The sequence below is a fragment of the Hetaerina americana genome, unplaced genomic scaffold (genome assembly GCF_022747635.1).
Source record: "Hetaerina americana unplaced genomic scaffold, ioHetAmer1.1.p SCAF_58, whole genome shotgun sequence".
NCBI classification, from domain to species: domain Eukaryota; kingdom Metazoa; phylum Arthropoda; class Insecta; order Odonata; family Calopterygidae; genus Hetaerina; species Hetaerina americana.
Window position 1 is genome coordinate 2,424,422 of NW_027287183.1, and position 19,626 is coordinate 2,444,047.

At 43.5% G+C, this 19,626-nt stretch overlaps 1 protein-coding gene across 3 annotated transcripts in view; it reads left to right on the top strand.

The window, feature by feature from the left end:
- Positions 1-19,626, top strand: part of LOC139694856 (protein-L-histidine N-pros-methyltransferase) — a 545,809-nt gene that overhangs the window by 93,486 nt on the left and 432,697 nt on the right. For 2 of the 3 annotated variants that reach the window (XM_071593379.1, XM_071593380.1), the window contains one exon: positions 14,744-14,934. In XM_071593379.1, coding sequence (XP_071449480.1) covers positions 14,744-14,934 — 191 coding nt within the window. Of the gene's footprint in view, positions 1-4,556; positions 4,601-14,743; positions 14,935-19,626 lie in introns of those variants that run through there. The other variant, XM_071593381.1, reaches the window with a different exon arrangement.

A 19,626-nucleotide genomic window follows, 5' to 3' on the forward strand; every position in this document is an offset into this window, starting at 1 on the left:
CGCAGATAAATAGAAGTCATTGGATTTGAACGTGAACGCAGAAGGAATAGGGGCGTTGCGGTGGGTTGAATGGTGAGACAATGGTCCGAAGTGAAGGGTAATCGACTCTTGGAACTGATCGACATCGAAGGAATCATTTTTCTCCCATCGTGCATAATTCGAGAGACCACGTCACGAAGCACGCGCCACAATGTGTACTTCCGGAGTGCCAGTAGCCGCTAATAAAAAATTATCCTGATGGCTGGTTGCGTTGGTTGCTTACACCTTTGCTTCTCTTGCACCCTATTGAACCCTTGCACGGTAAGATCCAAGCCATGTGCAAGCACCGCCACAATTACCGCCGCTCTCGGCTCGGTTTTCCAATCGACCAGCGCCTTCGTGTTGTCATGCATCTTTGTTCTCACGTCCTATATTATTTATTGATTTCCGCCACTCATTTAAATTCCTCTTCGTTTCATGTTCTGCATTTTCCCATCCACAGATTTCTTTCGCAAGCTATCGTGTCTCAAAATGTATCCAGTTAGTGTACCCTTTCCTCATGCCAGTGTTTTCGAGAGGTTTCTTTATCTCTAATTCTAAGCAGATTTTCCATTGGGTTTGCATGTATCTATTTGTTCTTGTTCCGCATCATCTCTTTTACTTTGTTGTCAATCTTCTTTCTCTGTTGTAGTCCTTCCAAGTCTTACGTCCCTAGAAAATTGATTCTGTTTGATGTTGAAGGTCAAGGGAGTGTGTTCATGGTCAAGGGAATAACCTAAATACCATATAAATGCTTTATGAAGTATTGATAACTTTCAAAGTTTGTATATCCTGACGGGAGTAGATTTTTTTTTCTTTTAGCTTGCCTTGCTTGTCTTATACAGGTATGTTGTTCTTTAATTCTTGATGTTTTTTTTATGTTTCTTGTAATCCTGCAATCCAAACTCTTCGGCTTCTTGTGGCATTTTACTTCTCTTTTTATGCTTGGGCTGTATCTTTCCGCAGACGCTCATTTTTTTATACTGGACACTACTGGTGTATTCTAAGCAAAATTCACATAAAAGTCTCCACCTCGGTATCATTTCATTCTTCGCCACCAAATCTGTACTGTCGGTAAGATTCAAAATTATTTTTTCTCCCCAAATAAAAATGCTTTTGCGGTATTTATTTTGATATAATTCATTGTTTGTCTAAATGAGGGAAGATCTCCAGATCCAATTACATCATGTGAAACATCCGCATGATTTCAACCTGTACGTTTTGAGGGAAAAGGGTTTTCAGTTTTCAAATGACCCTCGCCTCGATCTGTTGTCCTTTTTCTTGAGTTGTAGTCGTCATTAAGGTTCGCGATACCGCAGGATGGACGTCATACATTCCGATACCCTTCCGCCGAACGCAGTCCTGGAAGTCCATGTCTTTATGTCGGAATGTGGGTCGCTATCCTGCCATTTTAAGAAATTCCTAAATCTGCCACAGTTTAAAACGTTCTATTGAGTGGAAAATCCGAGCTTAAGTTAGAAAATTTAACAGTTGGTGCTCGTAGTATCGGAAAATTTTCAGCTGTATACAACAGATGGTTTCACTTTCATAGTCCATTGATGCAACAAAATATTGTTTATTTGGAAAAATTGGAAACATATTAGATCGATGATAATACATTTGTATTTGAAAAGCCACCGAAAGAGGTCAGTCGAGTTGGATGACGTTCAGGACACATATGCTCCCATATTTTCGACATTACTATTGGGTAATTGAGGTTACACGTGGCCGTAACCCAATCAATGAAGAACATCCTTCTGGACGTCCTCTGGAAGTGATTCCCTCCGAAATGTTTGACAAACCCCACGGTATGGTTTTAAGTTATCTACGAATTAAAGCACGCGAAATAATGGAGGCCCCAGGCACATCACTTGGCTAGATATTTTCAATTTTACACAAATAATTGGGTGTGAAAAAAATGTCGACAGTATAAGCGATATGGATCAGGGGAATACAACATGAGCATCAACAAGAAGAAAACCAAAATCCTTGTGTGTGTAAGAGAGAAGCTGATATCGCTATTCGAGGAGTGAAACTAGAGCAAGTGGAATCCTTCGTCTACTTGGGCAGCAGTATAACATGGGATGGAAGAAGTTCGACCGACATCAAGCGAAGAAAAGCCCAAGCTAAGAATGCATTCATTAAGAAGAGGCAATTACTACGTTCAAAGAACTTAAGGTTGGAAACAAGGAAGCAATTCGTCAAGACTTTCGTGTGGAGCATGACGCTCTATGGTTCCGAGACTTGGAACATTGGAAAAGTGGACCAGCGGAGAATAGAAGCCTTTGGAAGATGGTTATGGAGGAGAATACCTCAAGTGGTTAAGAGCATCCGCCCGGCAAGTGGAAAGATCCGGTGTTCGAGTCCCGGTTGAGGAAATATTTTTACTCTTGTGATCCGTTCGATTCCGCCTTCCCCACCTCTATTGTGTTCGTCCTTTATACGTGTTCCTATCCCTTTTCCTTATATATGTTTCTGTATATATGAGTATTTATTCGCCGTTTGGCGGGATTTCGTGTTTGAATGTGTATTTGGCCAATGTGGCTCATCTCTTTCTTCTGGCTATGCGTGCCACGAAACGCACTGTTCTTTTCCTGTATGATGTTGTATGAATTCTAACCAATGTCCTTTCCTCTTGTGTATTGTCTATTTCTCCTTTGGTGGGTGAAACAGCCCCCTGACGCCATCTCTTGGCTAAAGAATCGGGGCGCTTGGCGACATATAAGACCCACGGATCTCAGGGTAAATTACATATCCTCGATAGCTCAAGTGGTTAAGAGCATCCGCCCGGCAAGTGGAAAGATCCGGTGTTCGAGTCCCGGTTGAGGAAATATTTTTACTCTTGTAATCCGTTCGATTCCGCCTTCCCCACCTCTATTGTGTTCGTCCTTTATACGTGTTCCTATCCCTTTTCCTTATATATGTTTCTGTATATATGAGTATTTATTCGCCGTTTGGCGGGATTTCGTGTTTGAATGTGTATTTGGCCAATGTGGCTCATCTCTTTCTTCTGGCTATGCATGCCACGAAACGCACTGTTCTTTTCCTGTATGATGTTGTATGAATTCTAACCAATGTCCTTTCCTCTTGTGTATTGTCTATTTCTCCTTTGGTGGGTGAAACAGCCCCCTGACGCCATCTCTTGGCTAAAGAATCGGGGCGCTTGGCGACATATAAGACCCACGGATCTCAGGGTAAATTACATATCCTCGATAGCTCAAGTGGTTAAGAGCATCCGCCCGGCAAGTGGAAAGATCCGGTGTTCGAGTCCCGGTTGAGGAAATATTTTTACTCTTGTGATCCGTTCGATTCCGCCTTCCCCACCTCTATTGTGTTCGTCCTTTATACGTGTTCCTATCCCTTTTCCTTATATATGTTTCTGTATATATGAGTATATATATATATATATATATATATATATATATATATATATATATATAGAGAGAGAGAGAGAGAGAGAGAGAGAGAGAGAGGGAGAGAGAGAGAGTGAGAGTGTGAGGTCACTCCCCTTGACTATTTCTGCCCACTTGAATCCTCCATTCGAATCCTCACAAAATCCTGCGCACTTAAAGCAATTAGTTTCCCTTTGCACTTATTCGGCATATTTCACATTTTGCGGTTAAAGCAGTAATTTGTGTGAATTCTCCAATGGCGTTTCTTTGACTTAGGCGTGTCGACATCATCGCCGGAATAAATTTTCAATTAATATCGAATGGGGAAAATCTTATTATTTCATTTGGAGAATGACTCATAATCGTAAGAGAATAAGAGAGCAACTCGCACAAAATATAGGCCTTCACAATTTCCACAATAATTTGGCACTCTCGCTCGGGTGCGTTAGTTGGTTGAAACCACTTATGGGAGGGGCAATTAGGTGCATGCTTTTAAGCGTTGGATGAACTCCCACGAAATTTTCACGGGACGAATCAGCCCTGGTAACTTCTTAAATAAAATTAGAAAGGCGACATCTGGGCGGGAGCAAATATCGCGAGTCATTTTATTTGAATGTGTGCGTCCGACGATGACAAGCAGTTTCTTGTCACGCGGATGTGGTCACCATATTGTGTGTGTGTGTCTCGCTCACTCCTAAGGAGAGCACCATTGTCACGATTTTTGACGTTATTTTTATGAAGAGCTCAGCTGTTTTGTCTTGCAATCAATTGCATCATTTCTTCGTCATTTGTTAGTTTCGATCTGAGAATTATTTGGCACCACCAGTAATAATTGTGTTTCTTAAAATATTTTAAATGTATCTTGGTTAATAAAATAAAAGCCGTTGTCTTTTCACGCCGTCATCAAATCGTGGCTTTCAATCGTATGGGATGGATGCAATGTTTGCTTGGAAAAATTGCTCCCAGGTCTTAGATTCGTGCTTGTTAGTGGCATTGATTTTATTTTCAAGTGGTGTGTCGTCTGGAAAAGCGGTAACGGCTTCCTGTCGTTCCTCCTCGTCAGGGCGTCTCTCTGGGCGACAACAGTTTCTCCAGCCATGCCGTCTGGCGCATTCAAGTCTGAAGTGACGATGCTTCGATTTTGGCCGTCTTTTACATGGAGAGTCAGAATGGACTCCCTGATTTGACGGGTAAATTGTTAAAAAGATACCTTCCAAGATAATCAAAATAGATTTTTATTTCTGAAAACTACATCTAATGCCATTTTTTTACATTGGGCTTTGAACATTATTTCATCCAGTTGACGACCTTGGTGTGCGATGCACATGTTGAGTTATTCAAAAAAGTTTTCGAAAACTCTTCTCAACATATCTTGCGTTATTCCAGCGATGACATCTGTGATTGCCTCCTTAAGAGCTTCCAAGGTCCTCGGTCGAACTTTGTAAACCTCAGATTTGAGATATTCCCAAAGAAAATAATCACATGGTGTCAAATCTGGGGAGCGAGGGAGCCATGGAACATCCCCTCGTAAGGAGATCAGGCGGCCGGGAAATTGTGCTTGCAGGATTTGGCGTGAACGACGGGCGGTAAGAGCCGTGGTACCATCCTGTTGAAACCAAAAGGCTTCTGTGTCATATTCCTCGCCATACTCCTCCATTTTGGGGAGTAAAACGTTCTCCAGCACTTCACAACAGCGGACAGAGTTCACAGTAACAGTTGATCCTCGAGATTCAAAAAAAGTAAGGCCCAATAATGCCCAGGAAGGACATAGCGCACCAAACTGTCACTTTGGACCTATGAAGAGGTCTTGAGTGAAGTTCGCGCGGGTTGTCAGTCGCCCAGTAACGAACATTTTGCTTATTTACTGAGCCGGAGAGGTGAAAATGCGCTTTATTGGTAGACCACAGCGCCCTCTGTGTCACCACCACACTATCATTGCTCTTAAAGAACGTTTCTGCGACAAAGTCTCGATGATCACCAGACTACTGCATGGTAACTTCTAAAATTGGCGTTTTTTTCGCCAGCTAACGCCCCTACACCCTCTCCACTAATTTACGTGCGCGCTCTTCAGTGATATTTTTAAACTAGGGAGTGCATTCTAACTCACCCTGTACAAGAAGAATGGAAACCTAATGTTGGCTCTGATCGGTCGCGCTGGGTGTCTGGTTGTCATTCCTGAATCTCTTCCAGCTATCGGCCAGGGTATTGCAGTCCTCCTTGTTGTAATCCTCGGATTTTTGGTGAGTTCTATTTCCTCCTGAATTAGCTTTAGTTAGTAGCGGCTCTCACTGCGAATCGCTTTTGCCTTATCGAAGTCCGCCGTGTGGCTTGGTTCAGATGCAGATACGTCATTGCGGGCTTTGCTGCGGGGGCTAACGTACTGGCTTCCCACCCTGAGGGCGCGGGTTCAAATCCCGGCGGTGTTGAATATTTTTCAGAGGTATCTCGATCCCTACTTGAGGTGCTTTGTGGAGGGCACTTTGAATGAGTACGCCGTCCGTCGGATGGGACGTTAAACTGCGGACCCCTTGGCGCCTTTCGTAAAGAGTAGGCTAATGCCAACGCCGGGTTTCTCTCCACCCTTCATCCTTTCCTGTCCATCCTCTATGGCGCAAATGACCTTAGCTGTCGGTCGCCTCCCCTCAAAACTACCACTACTTGGTTCAGGCAATACGTGCTCCGAGGCGACGAAACTGTTTCCTTTCCGTGGCATGTACATGTTCTCGTATCCTGTACATTTGATCGATTTTTCCGTCATCTCTATGTGCATGAGTGTTGGAACACTGGTAGGCTCCCTCGTAAAGCAAACGGGAAACGTGGCTGGAACCACGGAGAAAATCGCGCGAGTCCTTTCCAGACACATTGTGAAAAGAGATTCACCTGCTGCAAGAAAACGGGCTACCATCTTCCCATGCCTAGAGACAAAGTGATGGAGGGAGAGCAGAGCAAACGATTACTTTTGGGATAGTCAATTTGTTTTCTGGAAGAGGACAGGCACTTGTGATGCGGAGGCAGTAATGAGGGCACAAACGGAGAGGAATTTATTGCAAAATCAGGATGTATTTGTCTGTTTCGTAAATGTCGAAAAGGCGTTTGATGGAGCGAATCAGGAAGAATTAATGAATTTGACATGCTATAGGAGTAAATTGGTGGAATTGGTGACTTATCCGCAGCCCGTAAGTCTCAGCCAGCTCAAGTGCGAGTCGGGAATGGTGAGTTTGAATGCGTAATGTTAAGAAGAGGAGTAAGACAGAGTTATGCATTATCTCCCGTACTTTACAACGTAAATTTGGCGGAAATGGTTAAAGAGTTATGGGAAGAACTGCAGATAGCAATGAGAATTGATAGGGAATCAATAAAATCGGTTAGGTTTGCTGATGATGTAGTTTTAGTTGTCTTCGCTAGATTCGTGCTGGAACAGGCGTTTGGATTCTAGTTTCGATTTTCAGCTAATCCTTTCCTTTCCAATTCGCTTAACATTTCCTGAAATTCATTCTAGCATTAGCCCTAGATATCTTGTAATCATGATTGATTTCAGTCATTTTGTCCCTATACATATCGTGCGAAATATTTTTCGCCTCTGCGTGACATTTTAACGATTTTATAATTTGTTGTTCCATTTATGCTCGGCAATTTTTCTAATGTGGAAAAAACTTCTTCGTTATCGTTTTTCATCATCAAAAGCAGGCGTAGTTGAAATGAGCATGTTTTAACTTGTATTGCGACACCAAGACAGCTTACAACTCAAGCTTCCCTTGATCAGCATTTAATGATTATTACTGTATGCCTGTTTTTGGCAACTCGGATCTGGAATATGTGACGTGACTGTTGTAGAACCCCCCTGCCGACAGATGACCTGTTAATCTCTTCGTCTTTGATATTTTGCGAATAAAGAAAACCAGCTTCGCGACTTGATCATCCAGCCGAAAGCATAAAAGTTATCAAGTGTCGGAAAAAATTTGTCTGGTTAAGTACGTAAAACATAAGGGATTAAATAATAATCATTGTATGGTAATCTACCGGTTAAGGTAGGTTTTTAGATGGGCACAGCTACTAAATAAAACAATTTGTGTCTCCTAACAAAACACAAAATCCAGCACCCTACTCAGGTCCCTCTTCATCTCTTAGTACTTTCTTCCTCCCTTCATCCCGTCTAATATCCCTATCTTGTTCCTTCCCTTTCCTCGTTTGCCTAGCATTCTCCCCTCTATCACAGTCTTCAACATCCCACTGCCGGTCAATACCCCCTTCAGCCACTTTTCCTGCCTCCATAGGATTTCTCCCAACAAACCCCTCTCTTCGGCCACCATACCAAGTACTTCCTCATTTGTTTTCTTCTCGGTCCATTTCACTTTCTCCATTCTTCTCCACACCCACATTTCAAAAGCCTCCAATCTACGTTTATCCTCCTGCTTCAATGACCACGTTTTCGCGCCGTACATACAGGTAGCTACGCTCCATATCAACGTTTTTATGAGTCTCTTCTTAATGTGTGTACAAAATCCAGATAATCCAAATCCATTTGGAGAACTTGAAGATGAATGAATCTATCCTCCAATTTAAGGGGCCCGCCATCACAGCATATATTTTATGATCCCAACCGTCCGAGTGAGCATTGCATTGTAATTGATGTGAAACATAATGGATTAAAGTAAATTTTGGATAGGCCGTGGTATAGGTAAAAGTCATTGAACTGTGGAAATATTTTTTTTTCGTAGAATCATTATTTCAAACTAGTTTCTTTGTCAGCGTAAGGTTTACAATGTTTTGAATTCACTCTATATTTGCGCTCTCACAGTGTTATAAGCAAATTCTCTTATCATTACTTTGCTTGCACCCGTGTTAGGTCCCCATCTTTCACCTTTCGGTCATATTTTTGGTCAATTCTTCGCACCGTTTCTAATCCCAGTGACGCGCTTGAAGACAATTGATCTTGCATCTAGCTTATTGTACGCCGTAGTGGGGCTGATGAATTAGTGTGAATTCTCGCTGCACCATGGATACGTCTCGTCTTACTAATCCGGTTTTATTGAGTCGTTACATGAATCAAGCATTCTGTGAGCGAACGAAAATTAATTTTAGTCATTAGGTCGCCGATTGTTGCATGGAAACCAAATTTCAGACTGGCGATATAACCTTTTGTTCATCTAAATTTGTCCGCGAAGATGAATTTATCGCGGATGAGGACTGGCCGAGAGGTGAGGCGGTAAGATGAGAAGTGGGAGGGGGTTAAATGAACTAGACCCCCCCCTCAAATGCAAGTGAGCCATGAATACTGGAAACGAACACACGGATTTAATATGCATCATTCATTCCTCTCGTACATGTTCCTGATGGGGGCGATAAAGATTTCCCATTGTTTCTCAGCGGTATTTCCATAATCTCATCGCTGTCTTTCCAGAGGCTCCCCTTGGCCTCTGACATACACACACACACGTTCTCACACAATTCGTCCGTCCATCGTCCATTTATATATTAGCCTCGACTCTACGAAATTTTTCCTTCCGTGCGGCTCTTATATTTTCCCCTACCCTCACCCCCTTCATTCTCCCCAATTCCGAAACTCCCGCCCCTGTCCCTCGCCGCCATCTCCTCCCTCACTCGTGTAACCCGATTGATAATCCCCAATCTGAAATTTAAAAGCAGCACGCCTCCGCGCCGGCGATCTCCACGCCTCTGCCCCTCGAGATGGAAATAGCGTTCAATCTTATGTCAATGAGGGTTGCGGGTCGGAGAAGGGGGTACGCACGTCTAAATGTTCTTTTTTTATATCTCCCACCTCCGTCCCTCTCATTCCATCTCCTTGCCAGGGGTGTGTAAATTAGGGTCCAATTTGGTGAGTGCGTCGCGCCACTGGCCGTTTGCCACCCGCCTGCTCCGCACGGCGTCTTCCGGAAGCGTTCTTTTCTTGACGAACGTGGAAAGCTGGCCATCGCCGACCAAAGGAAACCGTTGCTTAGGAGACGTGGGTCTTTTTTCCTCTGTTCGCACCGATCCGCTTCCCGTCCGATCGTCTTCAATCCTCCAACATTTCCCTCTCTTCCCGCCAGCGATTTTGGCAAATAGTGAGTTTCTGGTTTCGTCGCAGCTGCCAAAAGCCAAAGCGGTGAGATTTGGCGAAACGTCAAATAGGGCGGAAGAAATTTTTGTTTAATCCTTTTATAGAAACGCGAGGGGCATGCAATGTGTGTCAACCATTGGGTGTTTGATTTCGCTCATTTTCGATGTGTGCCGTCAACTACATGGTGCGGAAGATGCCGAACAATTGTTTTGATAATACTATTGCCTTATTATGTGTAATACGTCGGCAGAGAAGGAATATTATTTTGTTATGAGACTGCACGTGTGTTCTGTTGGAATGAGAAGTAGTAATTTTGCATGGCAGAAAACATCGGCGTCTCATTTCACTTCGTTCCTGAAATCGTCATAGAATATTATAGCCAGAATATTTAGTTTTAATGCTGGAAACTGAATGGATTCAATGATTTCAATGAGAAATAAGTTCATTGAATAATAATAAAAAATTTTCTAATGCTGAAAAATCCCTTCGTCTCACATTTTTACGCATCAAACGCTGGATAAAATCTCGTGGGCTGCTGGACTGAGGGTAGTCTGAAATGCTTTTGGTTACACGGATCTTTCACTAATTCCTTTAGGAAGCAAACAAAAACCAGCAACATATATTTTTTATTTTTCAAAATAATCTCTCTTTAGCTAGATTTTACTCTTCTCAGCGTTTTTCAAACTTTTTAAACCGCCCAAAAGGAGGATTTTGGAAGGTCCTCAAAATAGGCATGTATTAATAGAAATTTTTTTTTTCTTTCCCAAATGAGAACGTTTTTTATTGATTTCCTTCCTCAACTGTTTCAATATCGAAGTATGATACCCTTCGATTATCCTTTGTCCTTTTTGCAAGTAATCGATGTGTATAACTCTGCGTGCTTCCCAAAATGACGTGGTCGTCATCTTACCAGCCGATTTCACCATCTTCGCCTTCTTCGGAGCCGAATCGACGTTTAAAACCCACTGGTTCAACTGTTCCTTTGTCTCTGGAGTGTAATAGTGTAATCATGTATTTTCACAGTTAATATTCGACGCAGAAACTAGCGTCCGAATTGACCGTACGATTGCGTTCATTCTCAACTGAGGGCAAACGCGGCCCATATTTTTTTCACATCCAATTATTCGTGTTTAATTGAAAATACTGTACCTGACGATGTGCTTGCAACCTCAACGCTTTCGCGAGCTTTGATTCGTCGGTCACTCGTTGACATATCGGGGATTTTGTCAAAACCTTCGGAGGAAGTCACTTCCGGTGAACGTCCCGGACGATGTTCGTCATTTGTGGATGGGCGGCCCCGTTAAAACTCATTTTCCCCGTTGTAAATAGTTGTAAACACAGGGTTAGACGTGCCGTGGGCTTTATCTAATTCGGCGTTGATCTCCTGTGGTGCCAAGCATTTTAAATAGAAATTAATCACCGCACGGACCCTTTTTCCATTTTTTTTATATCAGCAAAAGTGTTTTGCTTCAATGGACTATGAAAATGAAACCACGCGATGGAAATAGTTGAAACATTAACGGCAGTCTAGTGAAAGATGAGAATTACTAAAAGCAATCCTTTTCCGATACTGCGAGTGCTAAGGTATTATTGAACGGCCCACGTAATTATGTTATCCCCTATTAGCTACACCAGGTAATATTAGTAGTTTTAGCGGAGGCGACCGACAGCTAAGGTAATTTCAGCCATTAGGGATGAATGGGAAAGTATGAAGGGTGGGGAGAAGCCCGGCGTCGGCATTAGCCTAGTTCTAACGAAAGGCGCCTAAGGGTCCGCAGTTTAACGTCCCATCCAACGGACGGCGCTAAACCTGGTCCATTTTTATATTTGCAGTCCTATGACCGCACGTATTCACGCAGTTACAAGATGAAATGCAGTTTAAAACATCCTAACAAAATAGTGAATACGCTTATTATTACTGAAGTCCCTACCGTTTAACATTTAGGCTCGCTGGCATTTTTAATTTTATTTGATTTAGCTGTAAGGATATGTTCATTGAGCCAGTTGAGACAAAGAGTGAAGTAATTAGTAGTATTCTGCTGTTGAAGATTGGTTTGTGGTCGATACAATGAATAATTAAGTACTGTAATAATTCCAAACCCAGATTAGCTCACACGACAATAAATATCCCACGCTACTTTTAAAAATTGCTTACACATACCCACTTCTTCTCCGTCTAACATGTGTTCACTTTTCTTAGTCCTACCTCTCCCATTAATGATTCTCCCCTCTATTTCCATCTTAAAATTACATTTTCAAAGAATATCCCCTGAGTCCACTATTTGGCAGACTTCGTTTTTTTCCCCATAGCCTTTCCTCTTTCCCCACCATGCCTATTACTTCCTCCTTTTTTCATTTCACTCTTTGATACATATCTCTCCACACCCACGTCTCAAAGCATTCAGTCTACCATTGAGCTCTCTCGCATCTGCAACCAAGTTTCCAAGTGGTTCCTTATGTTGTTATCTTTAACTTTGTTACGTTTAATTCACATCTCGTAGGCTTTTTTAATTTTTTTAGTGATTTTCTTCTTGATTTCGGAAAAAATGGCGTTTTTCTACAAAGATTAAATGGAAATCGAGTTCTGAAATGTTTGGCGTAAGTTCCTAGCTCGCCCTGCGAAGGACTGCTTTTTTCGTGTCCTTCGCTTGGACCGAACAAAAATCCCATCCTTTTTCACGATCCGAAATCGGATGTCGATTTAAAAACCATTAGATGTGGCTGCATGCTCTCTTTGATTGAATTCTGAAATTAATGTCTCCGAGACCTTAAGTGCCTTGCCTATTATTTTCACCAAGCACCCTTCGCGAGTGTACATTTTTTCGGTGTCATTCGTTCGGGCTATGGTGGGAAAATCCACTGATGTTTCCTTGTGAATATTCTTGCGTGAAACCTTCGAGAAAGATTCACTCGACTGGGAACGGTATGCGGAACTGAGGGTATGTTCCAAATGTGCACTGGCACTGTCGCTCCGCGCTAGGGTATTGTGTCGACCTGTGGCACCACGACTGAATCGCCCGCTTATTGCTTATGGCGTTGCGCATCATTTGTAGGACTTAACGAGCCTTCACACATGTTCAGAATATGAAGTACAACCTCAAGATGAGAGGATTTCCATTAGAAGAAATAACAACTCGCGAGAAAGTAGCGCTATGATGAAGCGATATGTTCATAGTTATATCTGGAATCTACTTTTCGACGGATGCGAGACTTGTATGATAGGATCAAGAGAGGGAAGGAAGAGGATTGAATGCGATCGGGATGTGTTGCAACGGGAGAATGCTGAAAGCAAAATGGACAGAGAGAGAGAGAAGAAATACTTCGATGAAGGAGGTGAAGAGAGGAGACTTCAGAAGAAGATTGATTGAACATATCGTGTGGCTAAGTAGCTTATTGAAGATCATAATTGAAGAGAAAAATGGAGTGAAAGACTTGCAAAGGAGGGCATAGGATGAATTAGGAATTGAAGCAGGTGATGGAAAATGTCGGTTCAAGGACCTCTTGAGGGAATGTTGGCAATGAGGGCAGGGAACAGAATTACTGATTGTGGGAAACTGATACAAACCAATACTCGGGTTCATAACCCATGATGGCGATCGCCTTTGAAGTAATTCGAATATTCACTCATTCATTCTCCCTGTTCAAACAATCCGTGAAAGGTAAGTTTCCATTCTGTTCAGGATTCTCAAAGGTTGCTCATCTTTGGATGCAAGTGATAAGGGAATGAAAATTGGTGACCAGATACTGGGATGTTGAAGACTTTGATCATAGATGGGAGGAAGATGGAGGAAGAGGCATGTTGGACGGAATTAAGAGGGTTGCAATGCATGCGGAATTGAAGAATTTATTGTAACATTGGGTGTCAGATTGTGTCTCGTTAGGCGAGGCTAAGGAATGCAGTGTTGTGTCCTTCCACAGTTCGTCTTAAAAGGTAGACTTCCTCATGTGTATTTGAAATGGAGGCCTGTTGTAACCCTACGATACTCGTATATGTGTTTTCAAACTCCTCGGCTATTTCACATGGTTTGAAAACACGCTATAGATATGCTCAGCATATATGACCTGATGATTTGCAAATATGCTGAATTCATTTTATTTGCCTTTAGGTTGCTTGAGGTTGTACTTAGACAAAATAATCCCCAAATCTAAAACACCTCGTACACCTATGTGACTTCTTGCTCTGGAAGTCGAAATCTATTTATTCCGTAATTCCATACTCCCCATTCAACATTATTTAGCGAAAAGGTATGTGAGCGGTAAAATATTCCAATGATACTTTCGCCAATTGGAGCATATTATTGATTTAATAATCTGATGTCTTGAATTACGTGTATTTTAAGTGTCTATAAGGAGGATACCGTGCATCGTTGAAGAAATTAGTTTTTAAAAGATGCAATGTGGCTGCTCATGCCCTTTCCCAAATGTAATCAGGAGCGATTCGCTCCTGGGACCTTCAAACGGATGTGACTGAGAGTTTTAATGCGCCAGGCGAAAGTCAATGAAACGAAAACATTTCCGAGTCGTTAGGCCGAAATGCTACTTGGAAAATGATGGCTCGAAATGAAGGTGCTCCTGCGATCCGACAGATTTTTTTTAGAGTAACTCTGAAGAAACTAACGGTATTAGTTCCACGCTTTAAAATGACGTCGACGTAAAAAATAAATGGTCGAGTGAAAATGACGAAAGATATTTGCAAAAACGTCTGGAAATGTGGAGGAGGAGGAGGAGAAGGAGAATCGTATCCTTCACTATCACGCGTGACGTTCGGATATCACCAATTTCTTCTTTTAAAAATGCACCCACTTTGAAGTTGACTCGATTACGCTTGAGCTTAGTCATGTTCTGAGTAGTATGAGCGATTCACGTGTTGGTCTAATGACAGTAGTGTCTCAGAAGTAGATATTTCGTATCAGAAATACTTTTTCGAGTAATTATATCTTGCTTATTCTCTACCTTTTCAAATAACTGAGAAATGTCGTGGAAAAATCTGTCCTGATGAAATCGATACATTATTAGTTGTGACTTAAGAGAAGTTGGATATGAAAAGGCTTTTTCTTTGGTGAAATTCATTTTAAATTGTCCCATGAATTCAAGCATGTTGCCTTAGTGATTAATGCCCTCTTCATCAGCGTCCGACATGCTATATTCGAGGAAGGGCGTGGATTCTCTTCTTCAGTTGCCGATACTCCGTGGAGTAATTCTTTTTAATGATATAAAATATTTTTCTCGTCGTTCATGTGATGATGACCTAGTCTCTTTTATTTTCTTCCAGTGGTACGAGTGCCATCTCAACGAGATGCCGCCTCACCTGGCGTCGCGTTTTATCCAGATGGGCGTAGATGAAGGAACCGAAGCCTTCCTCGAGCAAAGCAAGGAAAAGTCAGAGTGGATCTTCACGCAACTTTGGTATTCCTTGGCGAGGCCCTTTTTTGGATGGTTCATGTCACAGACGTCCGTCAATGGGTTCGTACGCATCACTATGATTTAACAACTTTTCAGCATTACATTTCAAGCTGAAGTGATTACAAATATTCTTGTGTAATGAGAAATCTACCATCAAACATCTTAAAAACGTACATTATTGAATGGCAAAGGCAAAGAGTGGGTACTATTTCTGTCCACTGCGTGAAATACTTGTGTAAAGTTACGGTCATTGGATAATATTTAAGTATCCTCTCATCAGCGTTTTCTCAGAAATTAATGTATATTTTATCTATTTTGTAGGGTTGTCTGCCGTGCTTTTTATTAAAAAAAGTACGTAGCTTTTAAATAGCAATTGCCGTCCCATGTAAAATATTTTGTAACAGATTTTGTGATGGATTTTTTAACGTTTTAAATGTTCCACGATATACGAGTGTGTAATCGTTTGGTGTATGAACGGAACTATAGTATCTGCGACAGATTATTTCTTATTTTTCAACCACTGAAATGGTTTTAAAAATATTCTTTCTAGAATTATAAAAAAGTTAATCTCTTCCTTTGGTGAAGGTGCTTTGTGCCTTGAAAAGAGAATATCTTTGCAAAGGAGAAAAGGGACAATATTTTTCATATGCGTGCTTAGGTACAGAAACGGACTACATTAAAGGTTCCTATTCATATGTCACCGTCGCAAAAGCAACTTACGGAGTACCCGTATTAGTGGTATTCAGGGGAGGTGACAGACAGCTAAGGTCATTTGCGCCATTAGGAATGGACAGGAAAGGATGAAGGGTGGAGAGAAACCCGGCGTCGGCATTAGCTTACTCTTAAGGAAAGGCGGCAAGGGGTCCTCAGCTTAACGGGGCATCCGACGGACATCGCACTCAGTCAAAGTGCCCTCCACAAAGCACCTCAAGTAGAGATCGGGCCACTGAAAAATATCTGTCACCGCCGGGATCCGAACCCGGGCCCTCTGGATGGGAGGCAAGTACGTTAGCCACCGCACCAACAAGATCCCCATCTTCTTTCGTCAAAATAATGAACGAATGAAATAGGTTAGCATCATTGGAATATATTTTATGTGGTTTTAAGGGTAGGAAAATTTACACAATTGAGCCCTTAACGGAAAACGTTTTTCAGGCTAAGTGTTTTAGCTTGGATTATGTAAGGCAATAGAAAGAATATTTTAAAACCCATTCACCTCATTTTTTCCCTAAATTATACAAACCTCCCTTCTCCCATCGATTCCTCCGTTCCACGTGCTTCAATATTAAACGCAAACTCGGTATCCGTATCCAAGGATCCATAATTTTATTTGCTAAATTGAGAGCCGGAAGTATCAATTTGAAGCGTAGTAGCTCTAATCGTCGGGTCGTTCGGTCGCTCTTTTGGACAATTTGGGCCTCTCTTTTATCAACAAGGGCGTAATGCGTCGCGTGAAAGCAAAATCGTATTCGCTGGTGAAGTAGCCCGTCCCCGTGAGCGGAATCCTCGCACCATCGAATACTCCGAGAGGGGCATCAGCCCTTCCCACTGCCCGCCGCCCTCTTCTGCGCAGCTCCTGGCCTCCCTACCTCCACTCGGCCTCCCCATTGTCCAGTGCCTCCAGGTTATCACCTGGAAGGGAGGAGTGGTGAGTAGTGGGCACCAGCTGCGGACCGTCGCAGCCCCTCCCCCTCAAGATTCCTAGCCCATCACCTCCTCCACCCCGCAATCATTTGCTAAGCAAATCCTCTCCCGCGCTTGAAGCCCCTCGAGTCAGGGGAGGCCTCTTCATGTTTTTAAATGCAATTCCCCATTATGGCGGCAATTCCCCATTATGGCGGCCATCTCCGACCCCCTCCCCCCACCCTCGTAACCCCCCTTCGCCATTGAAATCATAATCGCCAGCGCGCGGGATGCCGCACCACTCCTTCGATAAGGCGAGGAGCACACCTCTTCATCACTTTGCGTGCCCCATTGTATTGGTCTCAATTTACGGAATAATTGGACACCGCCATTGATGGGCGATTGAGCGGAGCTTGACCGGAAGGGAGAGTGTGAGCTCGGATGATGCGTGGCCGGGACAAAGGCTGTGTTACCAAGAATTCGTGTTCCATGAAATCTTCCCCTTCTGTCCACTCAATGATTGATCATCCGTGTTTTATTCTGAGATCAGAGCTCACTTTCTTACAATTTTGAATTTAATTGATGTCCTATAAAATTTTGTCATCAGTTTGCCCCTTTCCGGAAATTAGTTAGAGCAGTTAATGTTACGCATCGTTACAATAAGCTGAATCATTGTCTCGTCACATTGGGATGTTTAATTGCAATATTTTGTCGTAAATTAAAAGTATGCAGCTACATAATCACCTTTGCTCCTGACTTGGAGTAGCTCAATATATCGCCACCATGGGCATAGATTTTAATTAAAAGTTAGGGCACGATGAAACAAATAAACTTCATATTGCTTATGCCCATCGTGCTTACACTCCCTCCCTTATTTTTGCATATGTTTTGGGAACAAACACCGTATATGAAGAAGTATCACAATGTTAAAGCAGCATTTAAGGCATCAAACGTCTTCGACGACTCGAATTTACGATGAAAGATGGGGTAAATTTCCTGGGACATCGAGGGAAGTCTCCGGATTCTCCGTCCGTGATCCAGAGCCACAGCAATCACGAGCACCTCGGGACAAGTTGGATTTAATTGCATTCGGTGGCGCGCTCGCAGTCGGAAAAGTGTGCGTCTCTGTTGAGGGCAGTACGCCGGTCCTCCCGAGGCGTAAAGATTCAGAGCAGTCCTTCTCGCGGTAGCGCGGCCGACCATCTGAAGCGGCCCCGCACCTCGGCCCTCTCGGGCGGGCGACGAGCGTCTTTGGCGCTCGCCAGCGGGGCGGGCAAGGCGTTCTCGTGTTTTCGGGAGCCGCCGTGGGCAGCAGCATGGGTCGGGAGGTCGACGGGAGGAGCCTCCGAGTCTGTCGGCGACGGGAGAGCCGCAAAAAACTAGCGGCGTCGGGGAGTGGGCGGGGAGGGAGGCAATTCCGTTAAAGGAGGGAGTTATATCTGGGGGCGGCGGAGGAAGACTAAGGGGCGGACGAGTGTAAGGGGAGAATTCTGATAGGGTTGCGGCAGTGGGTTCGGGCGGAAAAGAATAATCAAGAAAAACGTCTCCACAAGTTGTCTTGTGAAATTGGGTGCATCAAACCCCTCCTGTCGTTTTGATCCGAAGAAGTTGTCCCGGAAGCAATGCTCAAACAGTTTATGTTCAACGAATAATATACGGAGGAAATTTCACCCCCTCATCTGGAGGTATGTACCCATCCTAATGTTTTCCAATTTTTTTCGGAGTTCTATTTTTGAAGTACATTGGAACCCTGAATAGATCCTCAATCCCTTTCCGAATTTACATGTTATTTTCTATCCACGTAAGATGATTTTACGTGGGTAGAAATGGATGCCCGTTGCCATTCAAGTAATGAGAGGAATTGTTTTCGTATTCAGTGATTCGTAAAGAGAAGTGCAATGAAAACTATTGCTAAAACTATATTATTAGAAAAATATTGCCGAATTTTAAAAATAAATGTACTTCATTAGATGGAAATGTCGTGAACATTTTTGAAAAATTTAAGCTAAAATGTTTGCAGAATTTCATTGAAAAGTTGATTACCTAGAGGGGCATGGAAATATTTAGTATGTGACATTGCTTTCAATACTTTCACTGTCAGTCAACGAAGTCAATTTGGTTGAACAGTTTACTAGTTGAATAGTGTGATAGCCAACTGTAAAAATAATAAGAGGATCTCTTTTTACGACTTTAATACTTACTGCAACTTAATTTATAGGCTTAGTTTTTGATCATTCTTTGTGTATTACACGTTTTTATATTGCCATTAAATACCTGTCCGAGCGTTCAGAAAGACAGAGCGGTCAGCACGTCAACGTTAATTGTCAATGTAACCGTATAAATAAAAATGCGAGCCGCCTGGAATGGAAGTGAAACATGCAAATGGTGGGGAGGCTGGAGTGAACCGTGGCCGCTGGGAGAGTGTGGGATGGGCGGAGAGGGAAGCGAGGTGTATGTAGGTAGTCTTGGCGGGAGAAGAAAACGAGGGGAAGGAGGAATAGGGGGGGGCGGCATGATTGGAATAAGGGTGGCGGGGCGGAAACTCCCACCGAGAGAAATTCCCGACTACCTCTCTTACACACCTGTATCCGTGCGGGCCGTCCCGGACGACCATACGTGCGGCTGAGAGGGAGAGACGGCTGCCTCTGGACCTTAGAGACAAGCGGACCCTCCCGCACGCCCCTTCCCGATCGCCATTCGCTCCACACCCCCTTCCCCAACCCTCCCATCACGCCTGTCCATAATCGTCATCCTTTATCCGCCCCCAACCAACCGTCCGCGGCCCCCTCCTGCCCTCTCCAGCGGCCTCTTGAAAAATCGCCGGGATCCGCACCCCATCCTCACCCGGGGAGAGGAATTTTGTGTGGGCACGGAGGTGTGCTGAAGGCTAAGGGTAGGGGGGGAGTGGTGTGGGCCCGGGTGGTCAACGTGGTCTCGGGTGGGACGGAGGACAATAGAGCCATCGGCTTCAAGGATGCCTCTCGTTATTACGCTTCACGTGTCCCTCATTTTGTTCTTCACTTTTTCCCTCCTTCCTCCCCAATGTCTCCTTCTGCGCCCTTAACGCTCAGATACCTATACTCACCGCCATTGCACACCGCCGTCGCCCCGCCCCACACCCGCGTGCTC